Source organism: Siphateles boraxobius, unplaced genomic scaffold (assembly GCF_051911475.1).
Source record: "Siphateles boraxobius isolate OS27281-9 unplaced genomic scaffold, OSU_SipBor_1 48, whole genome shotgun sequence".
Lineage (NCBI taxonomy): Eukaryota > Metazoa > Chordata > Actinopteri > Cypriniformes > Leuciscidae > Siphateles > Siphateles boraxobius.
Genome location: NW_027509119.1, coordinates 5057690 through 5073358, shown reverse-complemented (window position 1 = coordinate 5073358; position 15669 = coordinate 5057690). Strand labels below are relative to the sequence as shown.

The following is a 15669-nucleotide window of genomic DNA, read 5'->3' as shown; positions in this document are numbered from 1 at the left end:
AACCTTACCCGTATCACACACACCTGAACCTAACCTTACCCGTATCACACACACCTGTCCCTAACCTTACCCGTATTACACACACCTGTCCCTAAACTTACCTGTATCACACACACCTGACCCTAATCTTACCCGTATCACACACACCTGTCCCTAACCTTACCCGTATCACACACACTGTCCCTAACCTTACCCGTATCACACACACCTGTCCCTAACCTTACCTGTATCACACACCTGTCCCTAACCTTACCTGTATCACACACACCTGTCCCTAACCTTACCCGTATCACACACACCTGTCCCTAACCTTACCCGTATCCCACACACCTGTCTCTAACCTTACCTGTGTCACACACACCTGTCCCTTACCCGTATCACACACACATGTCCCTAACCTTACCCGTATCACACACACCTGTCCCTAACCTTACCCGTATCACACACACCTGTCCCTAACCTTACCCGTATCACACACACCTGACTCTAACCTTACCCGTATCACACACACCTGACCCTAACCTTACCCGTATCACACACACCTGACCCTAACCTTACCCGTATCCCACACACCTGTCCCTAACCTTACCCGTATCACACACACCTGACTCTAACCTTACCCGTATCACACACACCTGACCCTAACCTTACCCGTATCACACACACCTGACCCTAACCTTACCCGTATCCCACACACCTGTCCCTAACCTTACCCGTATCACACACACCTGTCCCTAACCTTACCCGTATCACACACACCTGTCCCTAACCTTACCCGTATCCCACACACCTGTCCCTAACCTTACCCGTGTCACACACACCTGTCCCTTACCCGTATCACACACACATGTCCCTAACCTTACCCGAATCACACACACCTGACCCTAACCTTACCCGAATCACACACACCTGACCCTAACCTTACCCGAATCACACACACCTGTCCCTAACCTTACCCGTATCACACACACCTGACCCTAACCTTACCCGAATCACACACACCTGTCCCTAACCTTACCCGAATCACACACACCTGACCCTAACCTTACCCGTATCACACACACCTGTCCCTAACCTTACCCGAATCACACCTCAAAAGCAGCAAAAGTGTTTTACAATACAACCTGAACATAATAAGTACATTGTACTTATTTTTTGATGTAAGTACATAGTATTTAAAGCCACTTAATATAAAGTGGGACCCAAAATGATTAATTTTGATCAACTTTAGGCTTGTGATGCTTTTGGGAAACGCAGCCCTGGACAATTATATATCACCCTATATTTTAATTTTGGTAGCGCAACCTTTAGGTAACATAACTGTACATGAGTGCTTCCAATAGCCATCAATGAGGTCCATGCATCTCTATGCAGCCATTTGCAAACTACTCAAATTATTTCTTTCTTTCTTTCTTCTGTTTTCATCTCTTTTCATGGCATTTAGGTGGATTTTAATCTGGACTCATTGCTTGCCACTTCAGAACAGAGACACAGCTTAAAGAAAAACTAATTAAACATTCACAGACAGGGCTTAGATTAAGCCAGGATTAGGCCTTAGTTCAATTAGGACATTTAAGTAGGTTTTATAAATGTGTCTATTACTGGTGTGCATCTTGAGACAAAACAAACATATTGTAAGATATGTCAGTGCAAGTTGCTTTTAGTTAAATTAGATCAAACATGCATTTAAGTCTGAGACTAGCCTAAGCCTCGTCTGTGAAACCAGGGGTAAATAGCCTCTTTGAGAAGAAGTACATCAGTCGTACAAAACAGTCAACCTACTGTAGCAACAGCATATACACGGCAAATATTTTTTATACCTATATATAAATGAACATCACTATAGATTTAAATTCCAAGTTTTGTCTCTCTTACTGGTTGGGTTTTCTTCCAATTTTTTTTTTGGTACTGTACAGTAACTAGCTGACTGCACATTATTGCTCATAATATTTAAAAATAATTCATGGGTGCCAGTATTTTTGGCTGTGACTATATTTCATTTACAGTAGTTGGCATAAATGGTCTTCCACCACCCCCAATTGTCATCTGACATGAATCAAGTGCACTAATAATTGCTTAATTTTGTTTTTGTTCTTTGCACTTCAGTTGATGGCCGTGGTGGCCAGCACTCTCGTGGACCTGGTGAAAAACTTGCGGGCATTCGCTGGCATTCTGTTGGTGAGTGAGCGGACTGCTTTCACAGTGTCACATGCTGTTTTATCATTAATGATGAGGTTAGTCTCTTCACCTGTACATGTGTCGTCTCTGATGCAGGTGGTGTACTACGTGTTTGCAGTTCTTGGTATCTGGCTTTTCCAGGGAGCTATAACCCCTCCGCCAAACATGAGGTACTGTACATCAACTGCACATTTAACACAAACATATCTCAGTATTACTGGTAAAACGTTCTTATGCGTAACAAGGCTGCATTTATTTGATCAAAAATACAGTAAAAAGTAATATTGTGAAATATTATTACAAATTAAAAATAACGGTTTTCTATTTGAACATTTTAGATATGTTTTATAATATTTTAAATTGTACTTTATTCCTTTGATGGCAGCGTTTGGAATAATTGAGGTTTTAATATGTTTTGAAAGAAGTCGCTGCATTTATTTGATGAAAAATACAGCAAAAAAAGGAATATTGTGAATTTGAAAGACTTATTTACTATTTGAATATATTTTAAAATGTAATTTATTCCTGGCATCAAAGCTACATTTTCAGCATCAATACTCCAGTCTTCAGTGTCACATGATCCTTCAGAAATCATTCTAATATGATGATTTGCTCCTAACGAAACATTTCTGATTATTATCTATTTTGTTTTACTGCTTTTTCTTTTCTCTTCTTTTTTGTGGTTTGGGTCAATTAAAAATAAACGTTTGGGTCAATTAGAACTAATAATAACAGATGAACACCAATAATTTACCAATATACCAAAAATTTACCAATATACCAAAAATACCAATATATTAGACTGACTTCTGAATGATCATAAGACAAGAGTAATGATGCAGACAATTCTGGCTTTGACCAGTAGTGTAATTAGTTATGTGTTGCTGTATATTGTGTAAATCCTTGTTGGCAACTCTAAAAGCTCTACTTCCTCTCTCTGTCTCTCTCTCTCTCTCTCTCTCTCTCTCTCTCTCTCTCTGTGTATATATATATATATATATATATATATATATATATATAACTCCAGCACAGAGAACAACACGGGTCCTTACAGCATGGATTGTGGCACTTTTGAACAGCTGGAGTACTGGCCAAACAATTTTGATGATTTTGCTGTAAGTTGCAGGTCTCAGCCTCCCGCGAATCATACACATTCGAATGTTCATGACAAATATGTTTCTAACAAGTTCCCCAATGCTAAAATGAGCACTTATGAGGAAGAACTAGTCAATGGATTTGACCAAATTGCAATAATTTCATCAAAATTCATAAATCGTTACTATTGGTCACTATTTTCATCTGTCTGTCTAAGTCTATTTGAGCATGATTTGGGTAAATAATAATATAGTGTGTCTGTTAATCAAATAGTGTCTGACCATATATTAAGCCACAATATCCACTTTTGTTTTTGTCTCCATTTGTTTTTGGAGATACAAGGTTTCTGCCCGACAGCGACAATCTATTTCTGTTTTGTTCTTATGTTTTATTTTTCAGGCTTCATAAAATTAAGGAAAACATTTTTTAAACTCGAAAATGAATGTAAATGATTGAACTCTTGATGCAAAATAAACGTAACTCTGTTTTCTTTATGTTATATTTTTCCAGTCCTCTCTGGTCCTGCTCTATAACATCATGGTGGTGAATAACTGGCATGTTTTCACAGATGCATACACCAGATACACTACACAGTAAGATACACACACACACAAACACATACACTACATGCCAATATTACTAACAGGGGACCGTAATTGGACATTGACCAAGAGTGGACCAGTGTTTCAGGTCCTTTTGAAGAAGCAAAAATACATATGACATACGGTTCCCATTGCCTCACATCACCAAGTACAATACCAAGAGTGGGATGGAGTGGTGCAAAGCACGGCGCCGCGGTCACTCCTGCTAGCCACTTTAGCAGGTTGAATTTTTATATAATATATACATTTTTCAATACTAGTCTTTTAAAAAGCCATCTGAAATAATAAACTAAGTGCAATGTAGTGTCAAAATATAGATTTTTCATTACATACCGATACTGAAATATCTGAAACGCTTCCAATACTCATTTTCCCCAGAATAGATAGACGATACACTCTCAGAAAAAAGGTACAAAAGCTGTCACTGTGGCTGTAACTTTTCAAAAACCTTTGTACCTAAAGAGTGCATATTGCTCCATCAAAGGTACATATTGGTACCAAAAGTGTACATATTAGTACCTAAATGGTATATATTAGAACAATTTTGAAGGGTACTATCCCAGTGACAGCTTTTGTTCCTTTTTTTCTGAGAGTATAACAGCTGTTCTCTCTCTCTCATCTCTCTGACAGTGAGTGACACACAAACCCGCCTCTCCTCACTCACTCGTTTCTTTTGCTCCCGTTGAATATTGTTGGTGATGCAGGGCTTGAATTTTTAGCATGGGATTGTGCATAATTTTACAAATTTTCGTAGATTTTATGCTCACAGACACAAAAAGTGCGGCACATAAAGCCGTCTCTCGGTACTAAATCTTTTTCTCTGCTTATTGCGCTTAAACAGTCAGTCACACACAAAATAATGTCAAAATGCCGGTCTTGGCGAGTATTCACATAAACAATGTTTTAAGTGAACGAAAACATTTGAGAAAGAATATGTACCAGCATGTGTACCAGTTTAATGGATCCTTGCAGCAGCCTAATATTCCTGCAGCCAATTTATGCGATATTAAAAAATATCTATATGCCAGTTTTTCCCATGGTATCAATGTCAAAATTGTGGCCAGTGAAAATGCTAAATGGCTAGTAACTTTGGAAAACCACTAGCTACAGTGGTTGATGAGCAAAAAAGTTAATGTCATTAAGAATGCATTGTGCCAACTGTAAAGGAACAGAGATTGCGAGCCTGCTAAATCTACTAAATTCCCACCAAAACACTCTAAAATCTTGTGGAAAGCTCTCCCAGTAGACCAGAAGCTGGTATAGCTGCAAAGAGGGGACCAGCTCCAAATGAATGTCTATGTATTTAGATTGCAATGTTTTTACAGTCCCTGTTGGTGTAATGCTCAGGTGTCCCTTATCACATTTTTCAGCATTGCCATTTCATTTAAAGATAGACAAAATGCTAGATAATTATAAATGTAAAAGCAATCAAACTGCTATTGCACAATGGTCCCCTGTTAGTTAGGCAAACAACTACACACACTCTATTCTGACTATCTTTAACATATTTGGTTGAGCAGGGTTTTGTAAATTTGTACCCATAACTCTTCCATGCCAGGTGGTCTTTGGTGTACTTTGTGGCCTGGTGGATGATATCTTCAGTCATGTGGGTCAACCTGTTTGTGGCACTCATTTTGGAGGTATGTAATGGTTTGGTTTAAATAATTCAAGATCAACCATATACTTTTCTGGTCTTATTGTTAATTCATCACATGCATATTATTTCAAAGAAAAAAAAATAGCCCTATTATTATGACTGAAATCTACTACTGAAAATATTATATAGCTTGATTTGTTTTAGTGAAGTGCACACCCCACCCCGGGGCCGATTGTAAAGTCTTCATTGGTCATGTCAGTCACAGTGCTGACTACCTACACAACGCTGAACTAGGGTCAAATACTAACCCTTAACCTTAACCTAAACCGTAATGTAGTGTTGGAAGCACAACTTTTTACATAACATTACGGTTTGTCATAATGAGATCCTGAACTGAATCCATAAAGTCTGACCTTTTCTTGACAGGTTAATAAATCTGTTTCTAAGCATGCTAGTTAACCTTGTGTTTTTTTCTGGTCCTGTGTTCAGAACTTCACCTATAAGTGGGACCGCAGTAATACTATGTCTGTTGAGGATGTGGAGAGAATCGCCTATCAAAGCACTGTGCAGCTTATGTTCAGGTAAGACTGTGGGAATAAAGCCATCGATAAGTTCCTAGCAGTGGGGATTTCTTTAAGACTGCAAGGAAAGCTCGGCTTCCCCTATAATGTCAAACAATTAAAGGTCAAATATGTACTATTGTGTTAACATTTTTTTTTTACTAAAAATGCGTTGCAACACGTTAATCTCGAAGACGAGTTCGTTCAGAATCGGCTACATGTATATATCAGGTCGGCAGACTCGATTTCCTTCTCATTCATTCCCGGAGCGTCACAGTGCATTTCCCTGTTGAAGCCGAGCTTCCATTGACTTCGATGGGGCTTTGAACAGTTTTTTTTAGTGCTTCGAAACTAGGGGTGTGAACCTACACTGGTCTCACGGTTCGGTTCGATTACGATTATCATGTCATCGATTCAGTTCAATTCGATATCGCGATGCATCGCGGTGCACTGCATCTGCAATTTAAATACTTTAAATACTCCAAAAGTGATGTGTGCGTGCGCGCGCGTGTTCCCCTGTTCGGGAAGTCACAGTGACAGAAACAGTGACATTCCAGTTTAAGTTTCAAGGGAGTAAAGCCTGTTTATGCCATTTAGTAAAACAAATTGTGTCAAATCAATTTTGTTGTAAAGAAATGTTCATTTAAAAGCAGCGCTCATTCATCAGTGTATAATGTTACCATAGAGATGCGCGCATCAACCGTCGCAGAGCCCGCTGTTGAAGGTAACGATCATCAATTTGAAATCACGCGTAACAACACACAATAATTGTAATTTGACCATCGGGTTCGGATACTTAAATCAGCTCTATGTGTGCGTGACATGAGCGCGCACAGCGCGTGTCTTCTCCAGGTCGTGCTTACCAGGTTGTTCATTAGAGCCGAAATGTGCCCAGAATAGATGTAGGCTTTTAAAGTACTCAGAGCATTTTTAATTACTCGCACTCGCGTCTCGCCTCCTCTGCCATTGTATGCAATCGCGACAAAGCACACACGCGACAAATGACGTCAGAAAAGCGTCAGTATAACCGTTTATGGTCTATTACTGAACCGATATCGAATCGTCCTCGTCTGCATCGCGATGCATCGTAGAAACGATTAATTTCGACACCCCTATTCGAAACTAGATGGTCACTGGATAAATCTGTGATTATGCCCCGCCCACGGACGCTCAGCTTCTCTGGGGAGAATGGGGGAGTGGGCGGGGCTGGACTCCGGGCTTCTGCGTGATGATTGGAGGACTCCATCCTCTTTTGATTGACAGCGATTTTGTACTATAAAAAGTCGCTGACGCTGAAGCTATTCGAGCTCAGTCCCATCGCGGATTTTGAAAGTGCAGTCGAAAGACAAACTGCTGCAACCTATTTCTTGGTATTTGCTTTGCGAAATTGCTAGCCAATTTGCATCATACATTTCACGCAATTATACACCACATTTCTTGTTTCAGTTTAAGAAACAAGCATGGTAAGTTTTGTGAATGCTGTCCTTTACTATACACCGTGTAGTAAAGGACAGTAATAAGAAAACTTACCATGCTTTTACCACATTATTGCTAGTTTTATTTTCATTTGTTGTAAATGCACTGTAACCACAACACTTACCATGCTTTTACCACAGTAACCTTAGTTGTATGGTTATAGGTGTAGTAAAAGAATAGTAACCACTATTACTTAGTATATTTTGTTCACAAAAAATTTGCCTTCCCTCTTTGGAAGACCAGCAGCCGCCACTGGTTCCCAGTAACACTTTAAGGTCACGCAGTTCCTCGTCACATGTATTTACTATAGCTATAACAGTAAATATGCATAATTGCAAGGTACTAATCTTAAACCAAACCCTTACCGTAGACCTATAGTAAGCACATGTAATTAATTACCTATTTGTGTAATTACACTGTAACAACGTGTCCTCAAAGTAAAGTGCCACCAAGTTCCTTCTCAAAGTTTCTTGAGAAATGAGAGAAAACGTGTCCCCCAGTTTTACAGTACCATGATATACACCAGGCATCCTTATATAGCCGACCTTGAGACAAAAGATCTTTTAGATCATTATTGCAGTGATTATTATGTTTCTAACATGTTATATGTTTGGCAACAGTTCTTCTGACTCTAATTGATGGAGTGTGTTGCTTCTCTTTTCTTAAACAACCATGTAGGAAGACACATCATGGTCATATTCCAGGATGACAATGTCAAGATCCATTAGGCTCAAAACCTTAGATGGACATCACAAAATGTATCTCCACCAAGAGGTGCATACATTTTTGGTCAAGATCTTGTGTTGTCAATGCAAGAGTCCATCACTCTGTAAAGTCTCCTCCAGCACGTTCCAAAGACTTTCAATGAGTTTAAGCTCTGGACTCAGAGGAGCCGATTCAAGTGTGATGATTCTTCATTCTCCTCACAACCATTCTTGCACAGTTTGATCCTGATGAATCTTGACATTGTCATCCTGGATGGATGTTTAAGAAATGAAAAGCTACACACTCCATCAATTATGGTCAGAAGAACTGTTGCCAAACATATAATATGCTAGAACATAATAATCACTGCAATAATCATCCAATCATAGACTCTCTCACTCTTAAAGGACAATTTCGGCCAAGAATGAACCTAAGGCTAAATATGAGTCGACCGTTCTCTGGGATGCGTTTTCATGATAATCAAATGTACCCAGTTTTATCGCTTGTTTTAGTTTTACTACAGATTAACATATAATGCAAGTATATAGGGCATCGAATAAGTAAAAATAAAAATCACTTCATTAGTATAATTAGGGTCTCTACCTGCAAACCGAAGCATTGAGAACTTTGTAAGTGTACAGACAGTTTAATAAGAAGATACTTTATAAAGACAGTACACTTCGCGTATATAGGCAGGAGCCATCTTTGGAAAACAGTCTCGACCAGTCGAACCACGAAAGCCCGAGCACGGCGTTCGTGGTTCGACTGGTCGAGACTGTTTTCCAAAGATGGCGCCTTGTTAGTGGCATTAACTAGCGATTTTTATTTTTACTTATTCTATGCACTATATACTAGCGTTATAAGTTAATCTGTGGTAAAACTAAAACTAACATTAAAACTGGGTACATTCGATTTTCATGAAAACGCATCCCAGAGAAAGTCGACTCGGTACCCATGTGTTATTAACCCCTAAGTTAATTTTTGGCCGGAATTGTCCTTTAAGCATTTACCTGTTTAAATCAGTGTACTAATGCTGCCCAGATGGAAATATATATAACTACACCAAATAAGTATTGTCCGAACCTCCGCTGGGAAGGAAATATAGAGACTGGACCTCTTGGAACTTCAATTGAATACCCCTAATCTAAACAATGTAGTAAAATCTCTATCGATACACACTTTTTATCATCACCGCGATAGCAGACCCACGCCAAACCCTTTCACTAACTATAACTGTTTAATGAAAGTGAGAGAAAAGTGATAGGTTGGTAAGAGTGTTGTTCAAATATCTGATTATTTTCTATTATTTTGCCCATCCTCTGTTTTCAGAGAGCATGTCCAAGAGCCGACAGAAGAAGAGTTACTAGCTCAACTACAACAACATCCTCATCTCCACCTCTCCTGGTGACCCTAAACCCCCCAAAACAATCCCACAATCCTCCAGGACTCCATCACGGCTGTGTAGGCCTCATGTTTACACATCCATCCGTTGCGGAGGGCCTGTTTCCCATTATAGGATCTGTGTTGCTTCAGGTCGGCCTGGGAAAGGATGTATGTGTTTTCTGACAGAGAGTCACATGATTAATGTTCAGAGGAACTTCAATTTAAAAAGAAGCTTTAGCTCAAGTCACTCCTGTTGCTGGAGTCCCAGAGTTATTGTCTTACAACCTGTAAATAATAGTGGTATCAGTACCACCGTTTTTGATTTACCCTCATGTCTGAAAGGAATTCAATCTTTGAGTTTGAAAGTTTTTTTTTTGTTGAGAAACCAAACACATTTTCATCCTGCATTTGATGATAACCAATATTTCTTTATTTATTTTTTGTAAGGCTGTTACAATTAAACAAACGAAATAACAATCTATTAGAGTTTTGTTAAAAAAAATCTTGGAAACAAAGGGACAAGAATCATAAATGTATTAAATATTTTTTAGCTTTTGATTTTTATTAATTCTATATGTTTGACTGTGCCATTTATGTTTGTTCAGTGCTTTTATTTATGTTAGATTTTACAGAAATCTTTATGGTTGAATCTCTCAAGAAATGTCCAGATCATATTTCACCCCAAAAATGAAAAGAAGAAAAGGAAATTGATACAATAAATATATTTATTAACACTTTATTTTAAGGTCACGTAGTTACACGTTACTACACATACTTATAACAGTATAATATTATAACTAATAACAGTAAATTATGCACAAATACAAGAAACTAACCCTAAACCAAACCCTAATACCGCTATACTGTAAGTACATGTAGTTAATTAATGTTACTCCAAACTTATTTAAGTACAAAATAACTGTCGCTGTAAAATTATGTGTAACCATATATTGTAGAAGAAAATGACAATGAGGCGCATGCCTCATCCAAAATTCTCAATACTGCAATGTGAAAAAAAATTCAAAGTACAATTGTAAGTATACTTCATGGTAGCATTTTCTTCCTTTTTTTACACTGCCTTTATGCAATAAAAATAATTCAATCATTGTGAATTCATAGAATTGAGAAGTTTGTTGTTTTGTTTTATTGTTAATAGTAAATTTCTGGTTTATTATCATGCAAATGTCACAAAGCAAACGGTGCAAAATTTAATGTCTTATTCTTCTTTGAAATTTGGGGTAATGTGACCTGGACTGTTAGTCAGTGACTTGCAATGACTTTGGATGATTGGGATTATTGGGATATTTTCCATGTTTTCAATATTATCAACAGATGGTGTTTTACTCTTATCAATACATTTTACTGAAAATTGGTTTAAATGGTTGAATAACAACCCTCTATTGTGCTCTTTCTGTTCTAAGAGTTCTAAGAACTTGTTAAGTGTCTCTGTTAGCGGTCTATAATGGCAAATCAGGTTTTTATCATTTTTATAGTTGTAGCATGCTTTGTATCAAACAGACTTTATATGAAATCACATTTTATAAGAGGGCCACACAAGCCTGTGCTTCAGATCTTACACAAGTGTCTAACTTTCAACAGTCTATTTACCAAGACCGTTTTATAGGTGATTATATGGCCTCCAGGAAAGTAGATGAACACACACTCTCTCTCTCTCTCTCTCTCTCTCTCTCTCTCTCTCTCTCTCTCTCTCTCTCTCTCTCTCTCTCTCTCTCTCTCTCTCTCTCTCTCTCTCTCTCTCTGTCTCTGTCTCTGTCTATCTATCTCTCTCTGTCTCTCTCTTTCTCTCTCTCTCTCTCTCTCTCTCTCTCTCTCTCTCTCTCTCTCTTTCTCACTCTCTCTCTCACTAACTCACACACACACTTTTCACTGATTGGGGGCTAAACATACACACCCGAAACAGAACGCCTGACCTTGTGTTGAACACACATCAGAGTGACCCAACCATTCCCCTCATCTTCCAAACAAACACAGAGTTCCCTTACACTGTTTGTTTACCTTTCCTCTAGATGTGCTGTCGCCTCAGTGAGGGTTTTCAGAAATCCTTCCAAAATCCTTATAATATTCCGATTTGCTGCTCAAAAAATATTTCGAATTATTATCAATGTTGAAAACAGTTTTTGCTGCTTAAAGCGACCGTACTTCACTGCTAGGCTTTCAATATAATTATATAAAATTATCAACCGATTATTGCACTTCCTGCCTGATGGCTGAGCGACTGCGCAGGCTCAAACTGAGCTTGACGACAGTCTGACAGTTGTAAATCTTCTAGTAGCTGTGGCAAAACAAATCTGAATCACCTAATTCCTCAAAAACGTTGTTTAAATATTTTGTCCGGTTGCTTTTATAGACTCTCTATCTATGGGCTTCTTCCTTGACTTTATGCCTCTATGTCCCCACGATTGCCTCATAGACAGTAAAAGATTGCCTGCGAGCTTCTCCTGCTGTCTATACGGTAATGTCTCTATTGTGCGACAGAAAGTCGCGTGGTTATGACGAAATCGTTAGCCTATTTTTACAAAAACGGCTTCTACGGGGCCATAGCGTAAGATACAAAGTAATGGAGCCTTTTATACATTGTCGTGTTTCTTTAGAAATAAATAATGGACAAATGAAGTCTTTGGACGTCTCAGATGTAAAGTTATTCGCTGTCAAAGTGACGCCAAAATGAATGGGAGTCAATGGAATGCTAACAGCAGGTGAAGTTCTGCTACAATGGCGGCTCCCGCGTAGCCTGACTACGTCAGACTTCGTACTTTCGGCTCAATTTCATTTTGATTCTGTACTTAGTCTGAGACATCGACATGTCTCTCAGTTTTCCTCCGGCCTGAAAACAGCCGGCCAATCAATGAACAGAGGGCGGGCTGAGAGCCATGACATAGACTCTAAGCGCCGAGTATAAGATTGGGGAAATCGAAAACGACCGCGGATATGGAGACACAGGACACAATTCGCTCTGTTGTGGGGAATATTCCTGGCATTTCCAAACTGAAGGGCGAACAAGAAGAGTGTTTGGTAAACATTTTGAATGGAGGTGATGTCGTGGCCCTACTCCCGACAGGTTTTGGTAAAAGTTTAATTTATCAAATATTAACGATCGTCAGTGAGAAACTGGGGAGGCCAAAGGCCAGCAAGGCGATAGTTGTGATTGTGTCCCCCTTGGTTGCACTCATGGAAAATCAGGTTAAGGAGGCAGCAAAACTTCGTCAGCCATGTTCACTTCGGTATTTTGCTGGATGGTTTCGTTTTCGCATCTTACATGTGTTTACAGTGGAAGTTCGATGCGGCTGAGCTGGCGAATAACACACGTCATAACCAAACGTTATGTGATTGGCTTACGGGTAACCAATGATTTTATACTTCAGACAAGCGCCCCCCCCCCCCCCCGCGATAAAGAAAACACTTCTCAATGATGCCATTCCAGACTCTGTCTATGTAGCAAAGCGAAGTAGCAGAGTTTGGTATTACCAGGCTAGCTCCCGCGAGGCTTCAGTTTCCGGCTGATGGATTACCCCCTTGCCTGTAACCCGTGTTTTTCCAACCTTATACCCGTGAAAGTGCACTGGAATGGCAGTCAAACCCGTGACTTCCCACCCGTGAACTCCTACTAGATCGATGTACTCCCAGTTACGAGCTCTGACGTCACATAGAGTCAGATACCACCTTGCTTTAGTAGGAAGTACTTCTTTTTGCAAACTAGTATTGGTGTTGACATGTATTGTTGCCGGGTGCAAGAATTCAAAGAGTGAACGTTTAGCGGGAGTGAGATTTTTTTGGTTTCCAGTGAAGAGTTCATCTGATTATGCTAAAGGAGGCAGAGAATCATATGGAGAGAAAGCCACAATGGAAAGTCCTGTTGTAGTGAACAGGATGACCACGAGCACAGTGTTGTTTTTTAGGTGTTTACACGACACCGTGACACCTCAACTAAAAATGTAAAACTTTGTATGCATTTTGGCCATTCATTTACACGACAACAGCGTTTTTGGGTGGCTGAAAAAAGCTAACTTTAGAAGACGGGTTTCAAAGTGCAAGTTTTTGAAAACAGTGTTCATGTAAACAAAAACACAAATCTCTGAAAATGATGACGACATGCATATGCGTAGCCTACTACTTTTTTAAGACGGTGTTTCATCGCCATGGGATGGCAGCTTTTTAGTTGTTTTCGCGGATCCGTGTGAATGGGGATCGTTTTGACAATGGTGTCGCCTGTACACGAACAACTCAAATTAAAAAAACGTTTTAAGCATATCGCTGTTGTGAAAACGTATCCTGGCCTGAGGCCAAACAGAAACTTGCGTTCTGACTGTTCCGCCCAACCTCCCGAAGCAAAACGCCGTCATGTAACTTAGTCTACAGGTAAGAAAACTGTTGCCATAGTGTTCCATTTTTACCAGAATGCTGTTTAAATAGTACGATTCAATTTTCAGTGATAAACCTACTCTAACAATAACTGCTCGATAACTGTTCAATAATCTTGCTGTCCATGGGTGGGGATATAAAAAAGCGGAGGCATAATCTGGAGTTTTCACAAAAATATTTATTTTTTAATAAATGCAGATCTTTTGAACTTTCAAAGAATCCTGAAATTTTTTTTTACGTTTTCCACATATAATATTATCTATGATAATAAGAAACATTATTAAAAATTAAGCACCAGTAGGCTATTTATTGATAAAAGCTGAGCAGCAAATCAGAATATTATACTGATTTCTGAAGGATCATGCAACACTGAAGACTGGAGTAATGAGGCTGAAAATTTAATATGGAAATACTTGCATGACTTTCTAACATTTACAGATGGAGAATATACCTGTGAAATGAAAGTTATGCAGTGAGGAAAACATATCTCAAACGCATTAAAGACAAGATTCTATCTGTCAGTCAGCATGTCAGAGCATCTGCTGGGGCAAACTTCTTTAAAATATGTCTTATATCTTACCAGTTATTTTGAAGCCCTTAATATAAAGCATGGCTCATGTTTAGGACAAGCTCACTCTGCTTCCTCCGTAATTTTTCAGATGGACTCGTATCAAATTACTGTATATCGATATAAACGGTATTGCCTCATTACATATATCGTTTATAAAATAATATATCAATATATATCGAGCAAACTCAATATGCCGTCTAGCCATAGGTGGGACTTGATTTTGTCTATGGAGAATTGATTGGATGTTTGGATGGATGTGGTTTGCTATTGGTGGATCTCATGAGAGTGACAGGTTGCCCCGCCCTCATCATCAGAGAAGAGAAGAGATGTGCTGCAAGAGAGAGGGGAAGTTATTTTGATTCAAGATTATAAGAGCACATGAGTTAAAAAAAAATAATGATGTGTACGGATATTAAATATTCTATAAAAAAACAAGATTTGCTTTGATTTCATGGTGACTTTAATGTGTTTAAACCATAATATTCGTCCACCTATTTCAGTGAGAGTGTCAAACTTAAATCAGGACTGTCATTATCAGAATTGCTTAGATAGCAGGGCTTTCATAAATTCCCTTAAACATTCAAAACTAGATTATTGATCTTTTTGAAGTGTAGTTTATACAGCCTGATTGTGAAGGCTTTAAATAATAAACAGGCTGTTCTTCTGAGGAATGCCTTTGTCAGCTGTGAGGAGATCCATATTGCTCTGGAATGTGTGGAGTTGCCAAAGAGATTTTCGACTCAGTTGTCAAATAACAACTCTTTGCCTAAGTGCTAAATTCAAATTCATTATTTTAAATGAACCCCTGAAGAAATAAAAGTACTTCTGTCAAACAAGCTTAAAATAATGCAAGATAAAGACTCATCAGTGGCTGTTTTCCCATTGAGTATAAACTGCCTTTATTTCACAAGAACAACATTCATGGCAGCTTCGCAGAGCACCGAAGATCAGTTATATATCTATGCTTCTCTCAAGCACAACAGGTGGGTGTATATTATCCATGTGGCAGTATTGTCTTGTGTTTTATTTTTTGCTAATGTAGGTTGTTTGCAACAAACTTCCGTATTCTGTAAAACAGGTCGCATCACTTCCGATGTAGGTCTTTAATGCTATGTTAAATAT

General features: G+C 38.8%; 1 protein-coding gene across 1 annotated transcript in view; it reads left to right on the top strand.

Annotated features, from left to right (window-relative positions):
* tpcn2 (two pore segment channel 2) overlaps positions 1–10989 on the top strand; it is a 31296-nt gene extending 20307 nt beyond the window's left edge. The window contains exons 19-25 of the mRNA XM_077201721.1: positions 2107–2178; positions 2275–2348; positions 3206–3293; positions 3784–3866; positions 5434–5515; positions 5962–6053; positions 9543–10989. Coding sequence (XP_077057836.1) covers positions 2107–2178; positions 2275–2348; positions 3206–3293; positions 3784–3866; positions 5434–5515; positions 5962–6053; positions 9543–9621 — 570 coding nt within the window. The 3' untranslated portion in view covers positions 9622–10989. The remainder of the gene's footprint in view (positions 1–2106; positions 2179–2274; positions 2349–3205; positions 3294–3783; positions 3867–5433; positions 5516–5961; positions 6054–9542) is intronic.
* The last annotated feature ends 4680 nt before the right edge of the window (positions 10990–15669 follow it).